At 37.8% G+C, this 25,329-nt stretch overlaps 1 protein-coding gene across 9 annotated transcripts in view; it reads right to left on the bottom strand.

Annotated features, from left to right (window-relative positions):
* The window catches only part of LOC105034963 (uncharacterized), a 117,926-nt gene that overhangs the window by 55,588 nt on the left and 37,009 nt on the right, over nt 1-25,329 (bottom strand). For 8 of the 9 annotated variants that reach the window (XR_012141019.1, XR_012141020.1, XM_010910322.4 and 5 more), the window contains exon 4: nt 24,387-24,521. The exons of the other annotated variant lie outside the window; for it this stretch is intronic. Coding sequence is in view for 6 of the 8 variants with exons in the window: in XM_010910322.4 (XP_010908624.1) it covers nt 24,387-24,521 (135 nt within the window). In the remaining 2 variants the exon portion in view is untranslated. The remainder of the gene's footprint in view (nt 1-24,386; nt 24,522-25,329) is intronic. 9 annotated transcript variants of the gene reach the window in all.

The following is a 25,329-nucleotide window of genomic DNA, read 5'->3' as shown; positions in this document are numbered from 1 at the left end:
TTGATCATAGAACAATGAGAAAGTTAAATGCTCAAAGTGTAATGCAAGAAGAGATAAAAATCCATTCCAGAATAGGGGTTTCTATTAGAACAAACACTTCCTTGCTAAGCAACAGTAATGATTACCAGGTCCACTTCAACATTGAAAACCAGATCCGTGATTTTTTCGATAACGCATCCATATACCAACTTCTTAAAATCAAATTGATTTGTTTTCCTTTCAGAAAGTATCAAAATTGAAGATGTCATGATTCCCAATTACATCCAAGCGAAATCTTAACCAACAGACCATGATAATCACCAAGACCGAAAGAGAGAATATAGTATATAATACCCCTAACTTTAGTATTATTATATTATTATCTTATATATAATATAATATATACATTATATAATAATATTTATATATTCTTATGAATAATATATATATATATATATATGTATATAAACAAAATGTATTATGGAAAATATGGATCAATCTTAGCAATTTATCAGGAAAAGTAGTAATACAAAAGAACATAATAACAAATTTTAGAGCCACTTTCTAATTTATAATGAATATGGATAAATTATTTTTCTAACTAAATATTGTCCAAGAAACATCTATCCATAAAAATATAGATTTCTAGAAAAAAATTTTACCCTCCAAAAGGTCTGCATGCATGCAGACTCATGAAAAGAAAGGAAGAAACATATAGATGCACGTGCATCGAAAGGAATAGTTATAAGTAAATCTATGCATCTATCTTTGTGTGCTATGCAGGTCATGGTAATTTAACCTCCATCAAGCCTACTTGGCACCAGTGGAAAAGATGTAAAGGTGAATTTTTATGTCAAAATATATCTTTCAAATATTTATTTTGTACCACCTGGTAATGTATTTGAAACATTTCAACTTTGTCATTGCCTTGATGTACTAGGCCCTAATCCTATTAATAGAATTCTTTGTTGTTACTTACTAAATTGACTCTTAGCATGCTTCAAATAATAAATCATGACTTTCATTAAGTATTTTAACTAAAAAATAATAGTAGATGCATGATGCCACTATTTGATAATATCACTATTTTAAAAAAATCGCATCCCATGCATTGCATGGAGTTATAAACTAGTATATATGTTAAAACAGAGACATCAATCTCCATCCACCATGTGTTTGTTTTTTTTTCAAGGTACCGTCGCCACGTGTCCACGAGACGGCATTTTTGTTTAAGCTTTCGTATTTGGCCGCTCCAAGCCGCCCATCCACGTAACTTGCAGAGAAAACACCGAGGGGAAAAATTGGAGGGAGCAGGGGCGCGAAGGGGGGCTTGCAGCGGCCAGCGAAGGTGGCAAGGAGGCGGAGGGAGGCAGGGAGGCGGTGGATGGCGGAGCATGGAGTGGCGGGGAGGCGGCGAACAGTGGAGCATGGAGCGGCAGAGCCCTAGCGGACGCCCACCTCCTCCCCGCTCTCCTTGCTACCACCTCCCATCGTCTCCGCCATTGCCTTCCTCCCCATCATCATCGGGCGTGAATGGCGACATCGCTGGCCTGGCCGGTGGTGCCCCTAGAGGATTGGTGGATCATGATGCGAGCATTGGGGGAGGGCGCAGCTTTCGCAGGGGGCATGGACGGTGAGAAGGCAGCCCATGGAGGCGGCCTGGCTAATGTAGAGGGTCGTGATGGGGGATCGGATGTACTGGATGGTGTCGTACATGGCGAGGCCGGCAGTCACGATGTCACTGGGAGAGTTGATGTAGAGGTGGATGGGCTTCGAGGGGTTCTCTGACTTGAGTTAGAGTTCGGCCACGACCACAGAAGTGGTGTCGTTGGAGATGGGGTTCTCAAACATAAGGAAGAGGAGCTGGGCCGAGGCCGCCACCATCGCAAGAGAAGCTCCACCGTACACCATCATGAAATCAAGCAACCGGACGAGCTTCTTGGGGGGCAAATCAGATGGAGCCGATGCAGCAGGTCCAGTGCCAACAAGTGACACCGGAGATCTCATGGGAATTGAGCCACAGGGATGCGATGAGCGGAAAGGCGAGACGGAAAAAAGATGGGATTTTTTTTCTGACACTACGAGAGATTTTTGGGTAAGGGACGAAGGGGAGGGGACGAAGCGGCGAATGACCTCTCTGTCTCTCCCTCTCTACTTTTCAAATCAAATTCTAATATTGGATGGTTGGATTTCATCGACCAGGATATCGGATGGACAAGGACTCACATACAGATCGTGTGGCTGGAATTCATAGGCATAGGGATGCCAACTTCCTTGTCGGATCCTGCAATGCTATCTTTGAATATCGATTTCCTTTTTAAATTTTTTGCCATACGATAGCAAACAAAGAATGTCAAAGCGAGAAACCTCCTCTGGACCTTTTCTCATTTCCCTCCATTTTAATACTTCGAAAAGAGACTATTGAAAGACCATGGCAGACCTTTTATGTATTTGCTCAACAAATGACTCTCAACGAAGAGCCACTGTGAAAGAATCCTTTCCGTCCTGGATTTGGAATCCTTCGCTACCATCATCTGAAAATTTTGTGCATTGCAAATTACTTGGAAATGGATTTGGAATCCCTTGCTACCATCATCCGAAGTTTTTGTGAATCGCAAATTACATAAAAAAAATCCTCCTCTTTGAAAAAAAAATCCTTATATCGAAAAAAAATGATGGAAGAAAGATGACTCTGATTAGAACTCATTGAAAGAGAAGTGGAAGGAGAGATGGAAAAAAAAGATTTTTAAAGTTTAGATCTATAAACTTTTTTTTTTAAAAAAAAGAAAGATTTCTAAAGTTTAGATCTTCAAAATTTCAATACCAAAAAAAAATGATTTCTAAGATTGAGATCTCTTGTGAGTCCTCAGTTAGAGATACACTACTGCCATTAGTGGCAATGGTGGCCGATGGGCAATAATGTCGATGCTGCCACTGGGAGAGTTGGAGGTGTGGAAGGAGAGGATCAAATGAGATGGGTAAGGAAAGATAGAATGGTTTAAAAAAGATTAAAGATAAAAATAATAAGAAATGATGGATTTAAAAAGGAGCTTCGTAAAATCAGGATCGTCAAATCTTCACGAGATTTGTCCAACAGCTTATAATGCACACTATGTACAACATATAATTTTTTTAATTATTTTAACTATTTTTAAAATACATGTAGAATAGAATCAATAGATATAATAAAATAGATAAATAAAATTAAATATTATTTTAGAAAAATCGTATCCCATGCATCGCTTGGAGGTTATAAGCTAGTATAGTTTTATCCCAAAAGTCTGACCAAACAATAATGCCCCTCCCCTAACATAAGATTGAAAATTTTGCTAAAGAGCTAGTAACCATATCATTATTTTATAGGTTGGAATGCTATTTTTTTGTTGACACCTCACTAACATGCAACCTAAATAATGAAAAAATAATTTATTACACTCATTGAAGCATGAATGAATATAAGATAATTTCTTTTACATCTTATGAACTTTTAAATGGTTCAAATCAAATCAAAATCGGACAAAAAACATGAGAGATATAAAATAAATAGCATGTGGTAGCAAATAAGCCCCTACTTTCAAAAATCAGAACCATTACAAACAGATCCCTGAATCTACAACGGAACATATGCCCGTCCCGACATTCTGATATTGCAGAACAGTCTGACCTCTTCAGCAGATTTGGATTCGGATCTAGGTTTCAGCTGAACCAAGCACAAAAGTCAAAATCCAGTCTAATGTAATTCAGCTGAACCATGTAACAATAGTCTAAAATCAAGTGTCTGGTCTAATCTGAGTCCAAGCAAGTTGGTTAAACGAATTTAACTAAGCAAAACTAACTGGTTCAACCAAAACAAAGATTGAATCAGTTTGATTAGCCAATGCAATCTAGTTCAAAACTAGATTAGTGGGTTAATGGACCAAGATCCAATAACATGATGGCTTTCATAACTTATAATAAATGGATTTAGTCTTATTTAAGGGAACAAATCAGATGAGGATAAGAAGGAAACAAATCAGGGATTAATGGGAAAGTTTGTGGCACCAACTAATCTTTTCACACGTTGAGAAAGAAGTTGGCGTGAGAAGAAATCAGATCTGTTTTCTTTCTATCAGATCTGATTTCTTTCTCACGCCACTCTTCTTTCTTGGTGCAAAATATTTGGACGCCCACTTGTTTGGCGTGTGAAAGGTGGTGGCATCCCAAGAGAACCCTAATCCCTTCCCACTTATAAATAGGGTCCAAAAGTTGAACGCCTATTAGATGTGAAAATTATTTTCTGAAGCCGAGCCTCCTCTCTCTTCTTGCTCTTTCCTGTTTCTTCTGTTTTTCTCCATCTCTAGAGGGTCTATGAGATTTGAGAAGAAGCTACTTCAATCATTAAAGAGGAGATCTCTGCAAGGAAGCTAGCACCCCAAGAAGATCATCCCACCTCTAATCAGAACGAGTCCTCGTGTGGATATTTGTGGAGGCCAGACACGTGTGCGGCTAAAGGAACCGTTCAGATCTACGATCATCGACTGCGGTATAGTTCAACCAGCACAAGGTATTGAGATCCAATCTCAATTGTTTGTATTTTATTTTCAGATTATATGCATGTCTTAGATCTGGACATGGATAGTTAATGGATATGATTTATTGCATGTGGGGTTAAAGGATTTAATCTAGATCTATTTCCACTGCTGTTTCAAAATCGGTTTTGAAATCTATACATGCAACCTACCCGCTTTCTAACAGTGGTATCAGAGCCATTAGTTTTTTTTTGACATGCATGGATCTTAATTTTTGTTTATAGATCTGAATTTAATCTATACATATTTGATATGTTAGATTAGATCTCCTAATAGCCTAGTACTTGGATTGGGATAATCACCATGGCCGTCTGATCATAAGAGGAAGCAGGGATTAAAGTCCCTCTCTTGCCCAATCGATGGGTTCTCTTGTGACATGTAGGGGTGCCACTTGTGATGTTTCCCATAAAGAAGAACCGCGAATAAAAAATGTATGTGATACATGTTTAGATCTAGATCCTAATATGCATATATTTGATATGTGTAATTTTAGTTTTATTGTATGTGATACATGTTTAGATCTAGATCATAATATGCATATATTTGATATATGCAACTTTAGTTGTAGATCTGAAAATTAATATATATGTGATATATGTTTATGGATTTTAGATCTAAAACTTCATATATGAGATATATGACTTTAGATTTAGATCTGAAAATATTTCAAGATCATAAGCCATTAATGCATGCAATAAAACATAATCTAAAAAATATTTTTAAAATTTGAAAATTATGTTATTGCATGTTGGTATAGGTTGAACAAATTAGGTCTTGTGATTAGGCTATAATTAGAGTCAATTGATTAGATCAGATTAGAACCCTTTGTCGATTTTGAGCAATTGATCGAATCTAATTAATGGTTGGTTAGGATTAGGTCAAAGGGGCCCAAAAATCGAGTTTAAGTGTAGTTGGTCGCATTGATTCATATTTTGATGTGAATTGATTAACTCAAGATCGAATTTGGATCAGTGGTTCGGATCCGAATCAATAAGCTAACTTGATCGATTCTAATCGATCAATTTGGTGTCTAAGGTAAGTACTTAGATGATGGTTATTTAATTGGTTTCATTGTCTGACTTGACCAATTTATTGGTATCTAAGAAAAACAATGGGAGACCCCCACTCATCTTAACTTATCTGGTCATTTTGAAAGATTATATTTTGTATTAGGTTACTTGTTTACTCGAGTTCACCTATGCCGACTAGATTAGTCAAACATAAGATTGTGCTGATCTGAATATGATCAATCAGACATCAGATGTGCTGACTTAGAAGAGATCTGAACGTAAATCTTCTCACTAAATATTAAGTCTAGCGATCTTCCACCGTTGTAGAGATGCAGATGCCTTTCTAGCGTTGATCGTTCTCGGCTGGTTATAATAGTTCGCTTGCATTGGAAAGGTACAACCACTCTATTGACATTAGATGCCTCGGGGTAAAGATGGGATTAGATCCAATAACTATTAGATGAGGGTCCCAATGACAGCTTTGCACCCATTGGTGAACAGTGGGTCTGACTTAACTAAGAAATATGCCAATAACTGTTAAATGAGACCACAGGACTTGGAGACCGAATCTGCTGCATCTTGCTTAATGAAGCAATGGATAAGGTGTTGTCCACTCATTGATCTGTACTCACCAATAACTGTTAGATGAGGTGTGTATAGATCAGTGGGACTGCAGTATCCACTAAAAATTGATCACGTAAAAATTTTCGTTTCTCCACCCATGGAGTGTGGAAGATTCGAGAAAATAATGGGAGCCTTGTTTGTTTTTAAAATCCCTAAAACAAACATTTAACAAGTACAAACATCTAATTAGAAACTGTTCTCTATGTAGATAACCATGTCAAGTTCCAACCCATTAGCCCGAATCTTTGACATCAATAGGTTGATCGAGACAAACTATAAAGACTGACTCCGAAACTTGATAATTATTCTCAGTTCTGAAAAGTTGACCGATGTCCTAAATCAGGATGCGCCTGTGTTGCCAGCTTGTCCATCCCCTGATCAACGGACCACACTTGAGAAGTGGATGGATGAAGACAATAGAGAAAAGTGCTATATTCTTACATCCATGTCCAATAATCTTTAGCATCAGCATGAAGACATGAGGACTGTCAGGGACATACTGACTCACCTACAAGAATTGTACGGTGAGCAAAGTCGCACGGCTTGCTTTGAAATCTCCTGTAAACTTTTCAGAGTGAAGATGCGTGATGGGCAATCCGTTAATGATCATTGTTTGACAATGATCAAGGATATCGAAGAGTATCAGAAGCTCGGGATGACGATGGACAAGGAATTACAGGTGGATTTGATCCTCCATCCTTTTTCTGATTCATTTGGGCAGTTCATCATGAACTACCATATAAATAAGATTGACAGCACCTTGCCGGAGTTATTAAATATGTTGGTAACAGCTGAAGACATCTTGAAAGGTTCAAGGGGCACAAGTCTTACTGTGGAGCAGGCTTCCTTCAAAAGAAAGTCTACTTGGAAGAAGAAGAAGAAGCCTACAAATAAGCAGAAGGAGGTTTCAAAGAAGGCCGGCAACAAGGGAAAATATTTCCATTGTAATGTCGAAGGCCATTGGAGAAAGAACTATCCGGCCTACCTAGCAAGCGTGAAGAACAGAAAAAAAGACGGGCTTTCTGAAGGTACATCTGATTTGCTCGTAATTGAAACTAATCTAACGATTTTCTCTTCTTCTAGTTGAGTTCTAGATTCTGATTCAAGTGCTTACTTGTACACTTCTATGCAGGATCTGAAAGAAGTTAGAAGGCTGAGGGAAGGCAAGATCACTCTCCGGATCGGCAATGGAGCAAGAGTTGCTGCTGTGGCCATCGGGACCTACCCTCTCCGATTATCGTTAGAAATTAGTTTAATTTTGAAAGACTGTTATTTTATATCTGTAGCCAGTAGAAATTTGATTTCTGTATTTGTGCTGGCACAGAATAATTACAATTTCAATTTCAATAAAGATATGTACAATTTATTTTGAAAATAAAATTGTTGTACGTACTTTCTTGATTAACAGTCTTTATCATTTGCATGTAGATACGAGTATTAATACTAACAAGCAAACTATGAATACCGTAAGATCTAAGAGACTTAGAGATAGGATTAGCCAAAAGTATATGTGGCACCTTAGGCTAGGCCATATAGGAGAGGACAGACCTAACAAATTGGAGAAAGATGGCCTTCTTGGACTATTGACTTTCGAATCTTATTCGGTTTGTGAGTCTTGTCTTCAAGAAAAGATGGCCAAGCTATCCTTTATGGGACAGAGAAAGAACCACTGAGATACTAGCTCTGATGCACACTGATATATGTGGTCCATTCGATGTACAGACTAAGAGTGGCTACATTTACTTCATAATCTTTATCGATGATTACTCACAGTATGGATTTGTGTATTTGATACATCATAAGTCTGAAGCCTTTAAAAAGTTCAAAGAGTTTAGACATGAAGTAAAAAAATAGACCGAAAAACTTATAAAGATTCTTCGATCAGATCGAGGACGGGAATACCTTAGTGGAGAATTCAAGACCTATCTCAAGGATAACGGCATAGTCTTACAGTGGACACCTCCAAAGATGCCCCGCTCAACGGGATATCCGAAAGGAGAAATTGGATCCTATTAGATATGATCCAATCCATGATAAGCTTCACGGATCTTCCTATCTCTCTCGAGACATGCGTTGCTTTCTGCTATTCATCTTTTGAATCGGATTCCCTCTAAATCCGTTCCTACCACACCATACGAGTTGTGACATGATAAGAAGCCAACTCTTGGTTATCTTAAGATTTAGGGATGTCTGACTCATATCAAGCGACAGCAAGCGGACAAGTTAGAGGCTAGATCATTTAGGATTCATTTTATAGGATATCCAATGAAATCTATGGGATACTATTTCTATCTTCTTGAGAATCACAATGTAATTGTGAGCTGTCATACCATCTTGTTGGAAAAAAAGTTTATCCAAAATAGAGGCAGTGAGAGAAAGATTGAGCTCAAAGAGAAAGTCTCTGAAGAGTATCGAGTCCAAAAATCTGAACCCATTAGTGAGCCAGTAGATGTGGTACCTCCTCCACCTCGTAGATCAGGTAGGATCTCCCGTTCTCCTGAAAGGTATTTAGATATTTTTACAGAGGATCTAGAGAAAACGTTCCTTGTGAGAGATAGGGACATTAGGAATGATCCCAAAACCTACGATGAGGTGATGTTAGATATAGACTCCAAGAAATGAAAAGAAGCAATGAAGTCAAAAATTGACTCCATGCATTCCAACCAGATTTGGACCTTAGTAGATCCACCTAAAGGTATTGTACCTATTGGGTGTAAATGGATCTATAAAAGAAAAATAAGTTCGGATGGTCAAGTGGAGACCTATAAGACAAGACTGGTTACGAAAGGTTATAGTCAACACGAAGGCATTGACTATTAAAAAATTTTTCATCCGTGGCCATGCTGAAATCCATCTGGACTCTGCTTGCGGTTGCGGCTTTTCATGATTATGAAATATGATAGATGGATGTGAAAACTGTCTTCCTAAATGGATATCTTGAGGAAGATATTTATATGGAACAACCTATGGATTGCACATCTAGTGATAGTGATCATAAGGTCTGCAAGCTGCAAAGATCCATATGTGGACTTAAGCATCTCAGAGTTAGAACACTCGCTTTAATGATGTGATTAAAATATTTGATTTCATAAAAAACGAGGAGCCGTGTACACAAAAAGATTAGTGAGAGCATTGTTACATTCCTCGTATTGTACGTGGATGACACCCTCCTACTTGAAAATGATATTTCCATGCGAACATCGGTCAAAGTATGGTTGTAAAAAAAATTCGCCATGAAAGATCTAGGAGAGGCTTCCTACATTCTTGGTATAAAGGTCTATAGAGATAGATTTAAGAGAATGATAAAACTCTCACAACAAATGTATATAGAGGTGCTGAGAGGTTCAGCATGAAAAACTCCAAAAAGGGTCTCTTGCCCCTTAGGCATGGCATTTATCTCTCCAAGAAGATGTGTCCTCACACATCTGAGATCCAATGCATGAGCAAAATTCGTTATGCTTCGACAATAGGGAGCCTCATGTATGCCATACTGTGTACACGGCCTGATATAATCCTTGCAATGAGTATCACAAGCAGATATCAGACGAATCCAAATGAAGAATATTGAATTGCTGTAAAGAACATCCTTAAGTACTTGAGGACTAAGGATCTGCTCTTGGTCTTTGATGGAGGATCGGAGCTGAAAATGGAAGAATACACCGATTCAGACTTCATGTCTGATGTCGATGACAGAAGATCTACATCAGAGTGTATTTTTTTATGTAATGAAGAATCGATTAGCTAGAAGAGTTCCAAGCAGTCGGTCATTACAATTTCGACCATGGAAGTCGAGTACATCGTTGCCCCTGAAGCTACTAATTTTGCTTCTTGGATTGATTTTGATGATTACAAAGCATTTGAAGGAGTACTAATGATTTTCACTTGAAAAAGACTTATTGCTCTTCAGGGGCAAAATCGTAATTTTACCAAAATCCTGATTTGAAAGTATCAAATGATAGAACAAAAGATTTGTGATCCATTGGTGAAAATTTTATTGGTTTTGGACTTGTATTTTAAAAGATATGCATGTTTGAAAAACATGAGTCGACCCATGAGTCGACTCGTGGCACATGAGATGACTGGCACGCTAAAATTCCTGGCCAGCACATACTTGGCACACCCTGTGAGTCGACCCATGAGTCGACCCCCAAGGCATGAGTCGACCCATGAGTCGACCTCTGCGGGTTTTAAGCCAATTTTACAGAACCTTGCATCCCGTTTGATTCTCTGATGTTTTTCCACAGAGGTCGACCCATGAGTCGACCCCCAGGCATGAGTCGACCCATGAGTCGACCCCTGTGACGGGATTTTTCCGCAACGGCTAGTTTTTAACCCGTTTTAAATGCTTTTAATGCTCATTTAATGTGGTCTAACGGCTCTATTTCAGCCTAGAATATTTTTCACTATTTCTTGAAGCTATAAAAGGGACAAAAAGGTGGGAATCAAGAAGTAGAATCAAGAAGAGAAATTTTGAAAAAGGGATTTTAAGCAAATATTTCAGCCCTAAGCAAGAGCTCACTCAAAGCATTCAAGAAGCCTTTAATCCAAGCTCACCAACTCCTCAAGTGCACATTCAAATCTCCAACCACCTTGAGGAAATCAAAAAGAGCCTTCTTCCCTTTGAGTAAAGTGTATTTAAAGCATCATTCGCTCATTAAAGGAGCTTTCTTTGTACTTACTTGTGCAATTCATTATACTTTGTTTGAGTTATTGTTTTTGTTTTGGAAGGGTTCCAAAATAAGGGAAGGTTGATCCGAACCTAGAATCGGAGTGTATTGGGTTGGCTTGTACCCGAAAAACAAGTTGTCTAGCTTGGGATAGCTAGAGTCGGAGCTTCCGACGTTTGTATTCGGGTTGAATACAAGATTAGTGGATTGAAATTCCCAAGTAAGAGCTTGGAGAGTGGATGTAGGTGCAAGGTTGGCACTGAACCATTATAAATCCTTTTGTTTGTGGTGTGCCTAATTGCTCTTCTTTAACTCTTCATTATTCTCTTGCATTCTTGCATTTAGCCATTAGCCTTGAATTAATTTTACTCTCCCTATTTATTTAGCTATTGTGAAACATTTTTCATAAGTCATAAGTTAAGCTTAAAATTTTTAAAAACCAATTCACCCCCCCTCTTGGGTTGCATAGCTGGGCAACAAGTGGTATCAGAGCCCGGTGCTCTAGCCCTACTTTGATCTAAACAATCAAAGAGCCAAAGATCTATGGCAACTCAAGTCGGCACTTCTCTAGTCGAGGGGCAATCCACTAACCGACCTCCACTTTTCAATGGGTCTAATTACACCTATTGGAAAGCTCGGATGAAAATATTCATTCAAGCACTCAACTATGATATGTGGAGTATCATAGTGAACGGTCCTCACACACCCACTAAAATTATAGATGGTGTGGAATCAGCCAAACCCGAGAAAGAATGGGATGAGGTTGATAAGAAAATGGCCCAATTAAATGCTAAAGCAATGAATGTTCTTTATTGTGCTCTTGATGCTAACGAATTTAATCGCATTTCTACTTGCTCGTCTACTAAAGAAATATGGGATAGGTTAGAAGTAACCCATGAAGGAACCAATCAAGTAAAGGAGTCTAAAATCAACATGCTTGTGCATAAATATGAATTGTTTAAAATGGAGCATGATGAGTCCATAACTGAAATGTTTACTCACTTTACTGATATTATAAATGGTTTAAAGAGTCTTGGTAAGTCTTATACTAACAGTGAGCTTGTAAGAAAGATTCTCAGGTCCTTACCAAGAACTTGGGAAGCCAAAGTGACCGCCATCCAAAAAGCCAAGGACTTGAACATTCTACCCTTGGAAGAGCTTCTTGGATCATTGATGACTCATGAGCTGAGCATGAAGCAACATCAAGAGAAAAAAGTCAAAAAGAAGAGAACAATTGTCCTCAAATCCACAGCTCCACCAGATGAAAAAACTGATGACACTGAAGATGAAGAACAGGATGAAGAGATGGCACTCATTACCCGAAGATTCAAAAAAATTTTGAGAAAAAGAAAACAAAGGATGAGGAAGAGGCCATTCACAAAAGGGGAACAGAGCAAAAAAAAAGAGAAAGACCAACCCCTTATCTGCTATGAATGCAAGAAGCCGGGACACTTCAAGTTCGAATGCCCATAACTGAAAAAGGGTCCCAAGAAGTACAAGAAGAAGGCCATGATGGCCACTTGGAGTGCGAGTGATGACTCAAGCTCCGAAGAGGAAAACTCGACTGAACAAGCCAACCTGTGCCTTATGGCACACGAAAATGAGGTAATTTCCGAAACTCCTAGTGACTTTACATTTGAAGAACTACATGAAGCTTTTTATGATTTAGTTGATGAATTAAAGAAACTAAGGATGAAGAACAAAGATCTAAAATCGAAAAATCAATCTTTATTGAAACAACATGAAAGCATTTTAATTGAAAAATCAATCCTGCTTCAAGAAAATCAAAGTTTAAAGAATGAAATTGCTAAGCTAAAACTAATAGTAGAAAAATTTACCTTGAGTTCAAATAAACTTAATATGATTCTTGATAATCAAAAAGCCGTGTATGACAAGGCTGGACTTGGCTATAACCCTTTGAAAAAACAAAAGTATCTGAAAAATATCTATGTAAACTCTTCAAATAACAAGTTCTCTAATAGTACTTGCTTCAAATGTGGTAGAGTAGGACATAAGTCATACACTTCTCTAACAAGTCTGCAAACTCAAATATAAAGAAAATATGGGTTCCAAAAGGAACCATTATGACTAACCAAAAAGGACCCAAGAAAGCTTGGGTAAACAAAAACTTGACTTTTGCTTGCAGGTGTGTCTAGCATCCTAAGGTGGAAACAGAAAATGGTATCTTGACAGCGGATGCTCGAGACACATGACTGGTGATGAATCCCAATTCATCACTCTTGATGCTAAGAATGGAGGGATGGTCACCTTTGGAGACAATGGCAAAAAAAAGATCATCGGTATAGATAACATTGGTATCACTCCCTCCAAATACATTGAAAATATTTTGTTAGTAGATGGTTTAAAGCATAATTTACTGAGCATTAGTCAATTTTGTGACAGAGGATATAAAGTTGTTTTTGAATCTTCTGTTTGCATTGTAACTGGTCCTATTAATGATGGCATTAAATTTTTTGGACATAGATATGGCAATGTTTATATGGTAGATTTAAATGATCTATCCAAAATAAACATGCAATGCCTAGTTTCCTTGAATGCTAAAATTAATGAGACTAGTTGGCTTTTGCATCGTAGGCTTGCACATATTACCATGCATTCACTTTCAAAATTAATTAAGAAAGAATTAGTTCTTGGTTTGCCAAAATTGAATTTTGAAAAGCATAGAATTTGTGATGCATGCCAACTAGATAAACAAACAAGAGTTTCATTTAAATCCAAAAATGTTGTTTCAACCTCTAGACCTTTAGAGCTTTTGCATATGGACTTATTTGGACCTACTAGACTACTAGTCTAGGAGGAAAACGATATGGTTTTGTAATTATAGATGATTACTCTCATTTTACTTGGGTTTTCTTTTTGGCACACAAAGATTAAACTTTTCAAGTTTTCACTAAATTTTACCGAAAAATCACTAATGAGAAAGGATTTTCAATTCAAAATATTCGAAGTGATCATGGAACTGAATTTGAAAATCAAGACTTTGAAAAATTTTGTGATGAAAAAGGAATAGGCCATAACTTCTCTGCACCTAGGACACCCCAACAAAATGGGGTAGTAGAAAGGAAAAATAGAACCCTAGAAGAAATGGCCCGTACCATGCTATGTAAAAGCAACCTTCCAAGATACTTTTGGGCGGAAGCTATTAACACAGCATGTTACATTTTAAATCGTGCTTTGATTAGACAAATTTTAAAAAAAAACCCCTATGAGCTTTGGAAAGAAAGAAAACCTAATATTGCATATTTTCATGTTTTTGGTTGCCGATGTTTTGTATTAAAAAATGGTAAAGAAAGACTTGAAAAATTTGATGCAAAATCAGATGAAGCAATCTTTCTTGGTTACTCCTCCACTAGTAAAGCTTTTAGAGTTTTTAACAAAAGAACTTTAGTAGTAGAGGAGTCCATACATGTTGTCTTTGATGAATCTAACGATCTTCCTTCAAGGAAGAATGAAGGTGTTGATGATGCAGATCCTCTTATAGAAGGAATGAAGGAGATCACTCTGAAAGATTCAACAATTCAAGATGATGAGGAACATGAAGACAAACAGGATGAGGTGAAGAACATCAAGAACAACCTCAAGGTACAAATGACCTATCCAAAGAATGGAGGTATGTTCACAATCACCCTAAGGAGCTAATTATTGGTGATCCTATGCATGGGGTAAAAACTCGTTCTTCACTTAAAGATGTATTTAATCATTGTGCTTTTGTCTCTCATCTTGAACCAAAAATTATTGAAGAAGCTGAAAATGATTATAATTGGATTAATGCAATGCAAGAGGAACTTAATCAATTTGAAAAAAATAATGTATGGACTTTAGTATCAAGACCTAAAAATTATTCAATAATTGGCACAAAATGGATCTTTAGGAACAAATTAGATGAACATGGAAATGTAATAAGAAATAAAGCAAGATTGGTTGCTAAAGGTTATAATCAAGAAGAAGGAATTGATTTTGATGAGACCTTTGCACCTGTTGCTAGATTAGAGGCCATTAGACTTCTACTTGCATATGCTTGCTTTATGAAATTTAAATTATTTCAAATGGATGTCAAAAGTGCATTTTTGAATGGATATATTGCTGAAGAAGTCTATGTGAACAACCCCCAGGTTTTGAAAATCATTCTTTTCTTAATCATGTTTTTAAATTAAATAAAACTCTATATGGTTTGAAACAAGCACCTAGGGCTTGGTATGATAGGCTAAGCAAATTTTTACTAAATAATGATTTTTCAAGAGGTAATGTAGACACAACCCTCTTCATTAAAAGATATCAAAATGGTATGTTAATTATACAAATATATGTTGATGACATTATTTTTGGGTCTACTAATGAATCTCTTTGTCAAGACTTTGCTAAGCTCATGCAGGGGGAGTTCGAGATGAGCATGATGGGAGAACTTACATTCTTCCTCGGACTCCAAATCAAACAAACAAAGGAAGGAATCTCCATCACCCAAAGCAAGTACACCAAGGAATTACTCAAAAGATTTGGAATGGAGAACTCCAAAGCAATTGGCACACCCATGAGCCCTTCATGTAAGCTTGACAAGGATGAAGAAGGTAAATGTGTAGACCTAAAATATTATAGAGGTATGATTGGCTCTCTATTATATTTGACTGCAAGTAGGCCTGATATCATGTTTAGTATTTGTCTGTGTGCTAGATTTCAATCTAATCCTAAAGAGTCTCACTTGAATGCTGTTAAAAGAATCTTTAGATATTTAAATGGCACTCAAACTCTAGGATTATGGTACTCTAAGGACTCATTAATTACTTAATAGGATATTCAGATGCTGATTTTACTGGATGTAGATTAGATAGAAAAAGCACTAGTGGAACCTGCCAATTTCTTGAAGTTAACCTAATCTCCTAGTTTAGCAAGAAACAAAATTCGGTAGCACTGTCTACGGCTGAGGCCGAATATATTGCAGCCGGAAGTTGTTGTGCTCAAATCTTATGGATTAAGCAACAACTCGAAGACTTTGGTATCAAACTTAATGAAACACACATAAGATGTGATAACACTAGTGCCATAAATCTTACTAAAAATCCAATTCAGCATTCTAGGTCCAAACATATTGAAATCAGACATCATTTTATAAGAGAACATGTTCAAAACAAAGATATAATTCCTGACTATGTTTGCACTGAAAATCAATTAGCCGATATCTTTACAAAGGCCCTAAGTGAAGATAGATTCTGTGAAATTAGAAGAGATCTAGGAATTCTTGATCCATTTGCTTAAATATCTCTCTAATTCCAAGGAATCAATGTCAAAATTTCTTTGAGCTCAATTTTCATCATCTCTCTTGGACCTAAAAGCTCAAGATTATCATTCTCACAACTTTTCATAGAGCAAAAATTCTTCTCCCAGAATTCTGAATTTTTTCGAAATTTATTCGTATTTTTTCTGAAATTTTGTGAATCATGAGTCGACCCCCTAGGGTCGACCCAATGGCATACTTGCAATTTTCGGCCAACATCCCACGGGTTCATCTCTTTTTAACTAAAAACCCGTTCATGAGCCGACCCCTCCATCTTCGTCTTCCTCCCTCCAAAACCCGTAGTCCTTCTCTTCTTTCTCTCCAAATCCAAGGTCTAAGCCCAAGATCCTTTTTCCATCATCTCTCCACCTCAAATCGCTCCTTGGGAAAGGCACTATTCCCTTTTTTTCTCCCTTGATTGGAGCGGTTGGAGCGTGCCCTAGCTTCCACCATTCTTCTCCAAATCGGGATTTCTCTCCGCCAAAAATCCCTTTCCATCCCCTAATAACCCTCCTTCTCCTCACCCTTTTGATCTTCCTAGTCTCCTTGCTTGCTCTTGTGGTGAGAATGGCTCCAAAATTGAAACTCCCTCAAAGAAGGAAATCGGTCCGTGAGCTGGAAGAGGGCGTGCGCAGGAAAAGGCAAGCTTCTCAGACCTCCTCTGCTCCCATTCCTACTTCGGCATCTGCTCCAGATTCCTCTCAGTCTCCTCTCAGCCCTAGTAAAATTCCACTCTCTGTCAGAAAGGTAGAAACCGGCAAAAATATTGACTTCAGATTTTTTGAAAAAGAGGGTTTCTCCATTGGTTCAAAGATCAAAAACCAAGGTTGGGGTTTTTACTGTTCTCTTAAAGAAGTTATATATGTAGATTTGGTTAGAGAGTTTTATCTGAATCTGTGCTATGGCAATGGAACAGTAACTTCTACTGTTAAGGGAATTGATATCTGCTTAGATCCTATTATTTTGGGAGAGATTCTTCATTTGCCCTGTGAGGGATATTCAAACATGGAACTCCCAGTGAAGGAAGAAGGGATCAATGTGATTTTAGGAGAAACCTACTCGGGAAACCTAAATAAATTAGAAGCCAAGATCCTGTCAATTGAAATGAGAATTCTACATCAATTGGTAACAAAGCTTTTCTTCCCAAGAAGTGGTAGACATGACCTCCTTTCAGGCCGTGACATATGCATCATGTTTCATGTGATCACCCAAACCTCCTTAAACCTCCCAGCTTTAATGATTGAGGCCATGAGAGAAACACTGAATAGATCCAAGGCACATCTGCCTTTTGGTATGGCCCTCACACTGGTATTCAGGAGGTTTGGAGTTAGTTTTGAGGGGGAGGCATCAGCTAGGCTCTCTCACTCTAACACCATCAACCAACACACTTTGCACCGCATGGGATTCACTAGGACTGATGGTGGTTGGATTAAGGGTGCAGAAGAGAGAGTTGAGGACAGAGCTGAGGAAGAAGGTCCTTCATCACCTCTCCATGACTTCAGGGTAGCATCTCCAGACATTCAGTTTGTTTCAGATCCAGAGGCTGGCCCTTTAGAGTCCACCAAGAGGCACACTCCAGTTCAGCAGCCCGACAGCAGAACACCTCCCTCAGAGATCAGATTGGCTGATGATCAGATTGAGATGATTTCTCAGCGTGTGGCTTCCTTGCTTTCTCGACAATGGAGCACTTCAGCTTTTGCATCGGGATCCACATCATTTGATGCATCTGATCAGACCTTGATCCCCCACATCTCCACTGTATTTCAGATGATCTCAGATCAGTCAGTTCGGATTCAGCAGCTCGAGGATTACATTTTGAGACTAACTGGGAGGGTACTTGACTTACAGGGGCAAGTATTAGCTCTGGCCCATCCACAGCCACAGGAGTGCACTACTGAGGTCTCAGACCTATCTACGGAGGCAGCCAGACTTAGAGGAGTATTGGAGAGTGGATTTGATTTTCTGAGGAGAGAGATCAGAGGCTCTAGTGAGCATGCATCCACACAGTTCACTGCACTGCTTCAGTCTGTTTCGAGAGTTCTGAACCTTCTTGACACCATCAGGCTCTCTCTTGCAGTTCAGTCTATTGCTTCTCAGCCTTCAGGATCATCTCGCCCACCTACTCGTGCCAGCACCTCCACTCGTGGCAGAGACAGACGGGGTAGAGGACGAGTCCTTGATCGTGATCCATCATCTCCCCACCCTATCTTCGATACATCTGATTCTGATCCATCTAGTCATGAGCTCTACTAGATCCTTGTAGTTAGCCTTATCTGTTGTTTCTTTCTAGGATCTATCTTATGGGTCATGTAACGATGTTAACTAATTGACTTTTATATTATGGAATATGTATTGGAACAACTATGGTATCAATCTCTTTTTGATTATATATCTACTCTTTGACTTTTAATATATGTCCTTCAAATTGAGTTACTTTCAATTTTGTGCGTGCTTAAAATACTATGACCTGCTATTTCATATCTATGGTACTCAATGGTATATTTTGTTTTATGATTGCTGTATTCAGGGGGAGTAAACAATGTTTGATGATGTCAAAAAGGGGGAGAAATTAAAGAAAAGTATCAAAAGCAAGATAAACAAAAGACTTAAAAACAAAATGAGTAAATTGCAAAAGCAAATGAGCAAATTTTAAAATTAATTCTTAGACATGCTCTGATACACCTTAAAATTTGACATGCTCTGATACACTTTAAAAGTAATTCTTAGACATGCATTGATACACTTAATTTTTAAACATGCTCTGATACCAAAATTAAATAATCAAATGAGAATGAGCAAATTTTCAAGATGCTAATAAAACAAGCAAATGAGCAAATGAGATATTTTCAAATACGCAATTTTCAAATTCTTAGGTAAACAAATTTTCTGCTCTGATACCAAAATCACATAATCAAATGAGCAAATTTTCAAATTATTAAGCCATAGGCAAATTGTTATGGGTATATGTATCGCATGCCAAAAGAATCAATCTTCTTTTCAAGCAAATGCATTTATAAGTAATTTTCAAGTTGGTTGTGAATTTCCTATTTATCTTCAAACTACCTATAATGCATTTCATTCCTTTGAAATTCATGCTCATTGTTTCATATATATGATTTTGTTCAAGTGTTTTGTCATCATCAAAAAGGGGGAGATTGTTGCTCTTTGGATTGATTTTGATGATTACAAAGCATTTGAAGGAGTACTAATGATTTTCTCTTGAAAAAGACTTATTGCTCTTCAGGGGCAAAATCGTAATTTTACCAAAATCCTGATTTGAAAGTATCAAATGATAGAACAAAAGATTTGTGATCCATTGGTGAAAATTTTATTAGTTTTGGACTTGTATTTTAAAAGATATGCATGTTTGAAAAACATGAGTCGACCCATGAGTCGACTCATGGCACATGAGATGACTGGCACGCTAAAATTCCTGGCCAGCACATACTTGGCACACCCTGTGAGTCGACCCATGAGTCGACCCCCAAGGTATGAGTCGACCTCTACGGGTTTTAAGCCAATTTTACAGAACCTTGCATCCCGTTTGATTCTCTGATGTTTTTCCACAGAGGTCGACCCATGAGTCGACCCCCAGGCATGAGTCGACCCATGAGTCGACACCTGTGATGGAATTTTTCCGCAACGGCTAGTTTTTAACCCGTTTTAAATGCTTTTAATGCTCATTTAATGTGGTCTAACGGCTCTATTTCAGCCTAGAATGTTTTTCACTATTTCTTGAAGCTATAAAAGGGACAAAAAGGTGGGAATCAAGAAGTAGAATCAAGAAGAGAAATTTTGAAAAAGGGATTTCAAGCAAACTTTTCAGCTTTAAGCAAGAGCTCACTCAAAGCATTCAAGAAGCCTTTAATCCAAGCTCACCAACTCCTCAAGTGCACATTCAAATCTCCAACCACCTTGAGGAAATCAAAAAGAGCCTTCTTCCCTTTGAGTAAAGTGTATTTAAAGCATCATTCGCTCATTAAAGGAGCTTTCTTTGTACTTACTTGTGCTATTCATTATACTTTGTTTGAGTTATTGTTTTTGTTTTAGAAGGATTCCAAAATAAGGGAAGGTTGATCCGAACCTAGAATCGGAGTGTATTGGGTTGGCTTATACCCGAAAAACAAGTGGTCTAGCTTGGGATAGCTAGAGTCGGAGTTTCCGACGTTTGTATTCGGGTTGAATACAAGATTAGTGGATTGAAATTTTCAAGTAGGAGCTTGGGGAGTGGATGTAGGTGCAAGGTTGACACCGAACCATTATAAATCCTTTTGTTTGTGGTGTGCCTAATTGCTCTTCTTTAACTCTTCATTATTCTCTTGCATTCTTGCTTTTAGTCATTAGCCTTGAATTAATTTTACTCTCCCTATTTATTTAGCTATTGTGAAACATTTTTCATAAGTCATAAGTTAAGCTTAAAATTTTTAGAAACCCAATTCACCCCCCCTCTTGGGTTGCATAGCTAGGCAACAACTAAGCATTCTGGTTTAAGAAGTTCGTTGCGGAGCTAGGTGTGATGCCATCGGATGCCATTGCACTGCACTGCGACAACAACCGCACCATAACCCTCGCTAAGGAGCTAAAGTCTCTCCAGAAGTCCAAGCATATAGAGCGACGGTTCCACATCATACCGAATACCTCGAGAAGAAGTTTGTCGATGTGCAGAAAGTCGACTCTGCGCAAAACATGGCGGACCGCTGACTAAACCTCTCAGCCAACAGAAGACTGAAGCTCACTTTGAGAAGATGGATCTTAGGTATATGGCCAATTGGCTTTAAATCAAGTGGGAGTTTATTAGATGAGTGTCTTAAAAGTCAATTGTTGGCTGACATACTATGCAATTTCAGGACAACTTTGTACTTGTAATATATTTATTATTAATAAAGGATAATTTTTATTTTCAATCATGTTTATGCGTCCATGATTTGTCCTAAAAATTAATAAAGATGATTTTGTATATTCTCAAGGTGTTAGAGAATTTGAGACAAACATTATTAGTAGTTAGTTTCTAAATGCTTCCGATCGAAAGATCATCATGGAGGACAGTAATCAATCCATTTAAGATCGGTGCATGGATCACCTCCCTTATGGACAGATAAATCTCGAGTCTGCAGTGTGAGGACACTAGGATGAAAGTGCATGTGGTTGTTAGAGAACAACTTGCACAGAGCATGACCAACACGAAAAATCACTTGAATGTCTACTCACTCGTCAGTGGTCTTCTCGATGCTACAGTGGTGTGACTGGTCCTTTGACCTGCGGTGCATCAACTATTCGCAATGAGACTGCTGTAGTTTGACTGCATGTTCTCTTGGTCCCTAGCCATTCGGATCTTTGCTGTGTATGTCGGCTATGGTGGGTTCAAATTCGCTGTTAGGAGTAGAATGCACCTAAATAGAATCTATCAACCTTGATAGAAAAAGAAAGTCTTATGCCATTCGCGAGACTGAGTTCAAAAAGTCTTTGGCCAAAGCAAGTGTGAATACTAAAAAAGAGTTTCCATAGAATTCACAAGTGAACTCAAATCGAGCCCATCTAGCATATGACTGACATTGGAGTTTGACGAGTTCTCCATGACCTCCGTCAAGTTGGGACTCACAATAGAGGATTGAATCACACGGTAACTGCATCTAGAGGTTCATACTTTAATTCTGTTAGATTGCCACTATAAACTCTAGGTGTCACTGGTGGATTGTGAGACTTGTCGAGCATTGTCTTGATGATCGATGACCCTCGAAGGACAGAGTTGAAATTGTTCCAATCTATTGAAAGAAGTTTCAATGATATTATGATGGAGATCACAATATATCTCACTACCAGACAGAATAGAATCTATGGCATCACACACAAAAGAGATTCTTATCCGATCAGATGATTGATCAACGATTATGAATCATTGAAGGATAAAATCATCAATGTGATTGATGATTAACCTTATGCAAAAGTTATAATTATGTAATTCACTAAGTGTTGTGAATTTAGGAGGATTAATTAGCAATTGGATTGCTAATTGGCTCAATTTGATTGAGCAATGAGGTTTGGATCAAGTCTCATTGAATTGGATTCAGTTTGACTTGGATTGGATTTGATTGGATCAAGCTTGATTGCGAGAGAGACTAATTCTTGATTTGATCAGAACTCGGATTCAGTTAATTCCTAATTGTGTTAGAAATTTATTGAGGAGATTGGATTTCTAACTGGATTAGGTTCCATTCTCTCCTTGGATCAAAATCAAATTAGATTTGGATTGAGACCAAATAGGAAACCCTAGAGTCCCAAATCCTTGGGACTCTCTCTCCCTTATGCATGCCTTAAAGATCATGCTAAAAATGTTTCACAGTAAAAGTATTTGCGCGTGAGGAATATTTGCACGAGAAATGTGGGTGCAGAAAGATAGTTGGGCGGCATCTCATGATGAATCATCCTCTTATCTCCTTCCTAAATTGAATTTGATTCAAATCCAGATGAGAGGATAAGAAGGAAACAAATCAGATATTAATGGGAAAGTTTATGGCGCCAACTAATATTTTCACACATTAAAAAAGTTGGCGTGAGAAGAAATCAGATCTAATTTCTTTCTCATGCCACTCTTCTTTCTTGGCGCAAAATATTTGGACGCCCACTTGTTTGGCATGTGAAAGGTGGTGGCATCCCAAGAGAACCCTAATCCCTTCCCACTTATAAATAGGGTCCAAAAGTTGGATGCCTATTAGATGTGAAAATTGTTTTCTGAAGTCAAGCCTCCTCTCTTTTCTTCCGCTTCCCTATTTCTTTTATTCTTTTCCATATCTAGAGGGTCTGTGAGATTTGAGAAAAAGCTACTTCAGCCATCAAAGAGAAGATCTCTACAAGGGAGCTAGCATCCCAAGGAAATCATCCTATCTCTGATCGGAATGAATCCTCCTGTGGATCTTGTGGAGGTCAAACACGTATGCGGCTAAAAGAACCGTTCGATCCACAATCATCGGCTGCGGTATAGTTTGATCCGCGCAAGATATTGAGATCTGATCTCAATTATTTGTATTTTATTTTTAGATTATTTGCATGTCTTAGATCTGGACATGCGTAATTAATAGATATGATCTATTGCATGTGAGGTTAAAGGGTTTAACCTAGATCTGTTTCCGCCGCTATTTCAAAATCAGTTTTGAAATCTATGCATGCAACCAATCCGCTTTCTAACAGGCATCCATCTCAAGACATGGTAGTGAGCTCTCTCGTTACCATCTTCATGCCATAAGGACTCCCACCCTTGTAACTTGCATCACCTACCTCACAATAGTGCGATACTAAATAGGTAGACATAAATAATTTTATACTCCTATATAGAAATAGAGAAATCCCTGCATGATACTCCAAGAAAGTGTTATATGTTAGCATTTTTTGCTCACATTCGCAAGCACTTAAAAGATCAAGTTTCAAGCCACATGGTGTCATGTCCTACCATGTCCTATCAACCAAAAAATTTGATAGATCCAGAAACTTAAAGAAATGGAGTGTTTAGGTAATGTAGATCCTCAACATACTGGCACATTTTTATGATATATTTCATGTATTTAGCTTCAATATAAACTAGTTGCTGCTTGAAACTACCCAACCATTACATGGTATAATCCTAAAAGAGCAAAAATATAATTAAAGATTTCAAATCACTTTTCCCTAATTTATTTTATTTTCTATTATTTTTAAAAGTTTTTCGATCTTATTTCTCCAATATTCGATCGAAACTATGAGTCTTAGAGCAAAACCTCCAGAACTACCACAGCTATGCAATTGTCAAAATTGAAACTCTACCTTAAGGGATCAAAATGAGGGTGAATCTTGGTACAATGTTAAGGTTGCTCCATTGTGTCCTGGGTGTCATGCATTCAAAATATGGAAATAGCCTCACCAAATGCAGAGGTAATGCTGCATAAATTTAACCTTCCCTAGACCCCATCGTGTCAGGAACCTTGTGCACTCGGCCACCCTTTTTTAACCTAAAGAGACCGAAATGAAAAAGTTTCTTAAATGTTGAACAATACCATAGATATGGTGGTCAAGAGAGAGAAATAATTCTTCACGCACTTCTAGGAAGTTCCATCAATATCACATTAGTCCTCATTCCCATGTTGAAGATGACTTCAACCAAGTTCACATGAGCATTATATCAAAAAAAACAAGCAAAATAATTAAACAAAATATTCTAGGAACAATTTGGAAGATTATCTTGAAAAGTAAATAGAAAAAGAGCAGAGTATATTCTTACCAAGCAATGTCCAAACAATCCACTTCCTAGTGCAATTTCATATGATTGCTCCAAAACTTCATCTATTAGCCTCTGCTTATGTGACAAAGTCTCTTGGCCATGAGCGATAACATGCTCGGGATCCAATTCCAATAACTGTCACAAGTTTCCCAATCTTCTTAAAGCCGAAAAATACAAAATGAAGGCTTTGAAACAAGTATACATTAACTTTAATCAATCCATAAAGACAATGACTCTAGTGCCTAGAATGGCCAAAACATATGCAAAGCACGTCTACAAGTGGACAACTATCTAAGTGCAATAACAAACAAGGAATGTGGTTGTGAAAGTGCAGGAGCAAAAGATACTAAGCTACTCAGTAACCACTTCATATGCCAGACCCCATGAAAACATTTGCATGTCAACATCCGGTAATATTAAGAAACACATTAAGACACCATTAGCATGAAAATCACCTATATTTCCCATGGCAACGCTACAGTTCAGCTAAAGTTTCAAGATCCATTTTAAGGAAAATAACACAGAAAATATGAATATTTTACAGAAAATCTGTGATGTTAAGTAGGGTTCATAATGTACAGGCCTCAGCCCACAAAATTCCATGGGCCTAACTTTGCATAGAATACCAATAAGTGGGTGCCACTTACAGGACTTTGGCAGTTGTCCACATAAGCATTGATGCCCCTATGTCTTTGTACAGGGAGGAGGGTGGCCATCGGCACATGCTGTAACAATAGACAGTGCAGCTGTTCTTTTCATTCTGTTCCTCTTCTTCCTCCAATTTATTGTTTCACTCTTATTTTTCTCCCTTATTTTCTATATTATACTCTTGTTTTCATACATACAATAATTAATCTACAAGTTGCAATTGCATGTGCTGAAGTCATATATTAACGTCAGAGCATTAAGCCCCAACATGGTATTAGAGTGCGATCAAATTAAA

The sequence above is a fragment of the Elaeis guineensis genome, chromosome 4 (assembly GCF_000442705.2).
Source record: "Elaeis guineensis isolate ETL-2024a chromosome 4, EG11, whole genome shotgun sequence".
NCBI lineage: Eukaryota > Viridiplantae > Streptophyta > Magnoliopsida > Arecales > Arecaceae > Elaeis > Elaeis guineensis.
The sequence above is the reverse complement of the archived record's forward strand: the minus strand, read 5'-3'. Positions and strand labels throughout refer to the sequence as shown.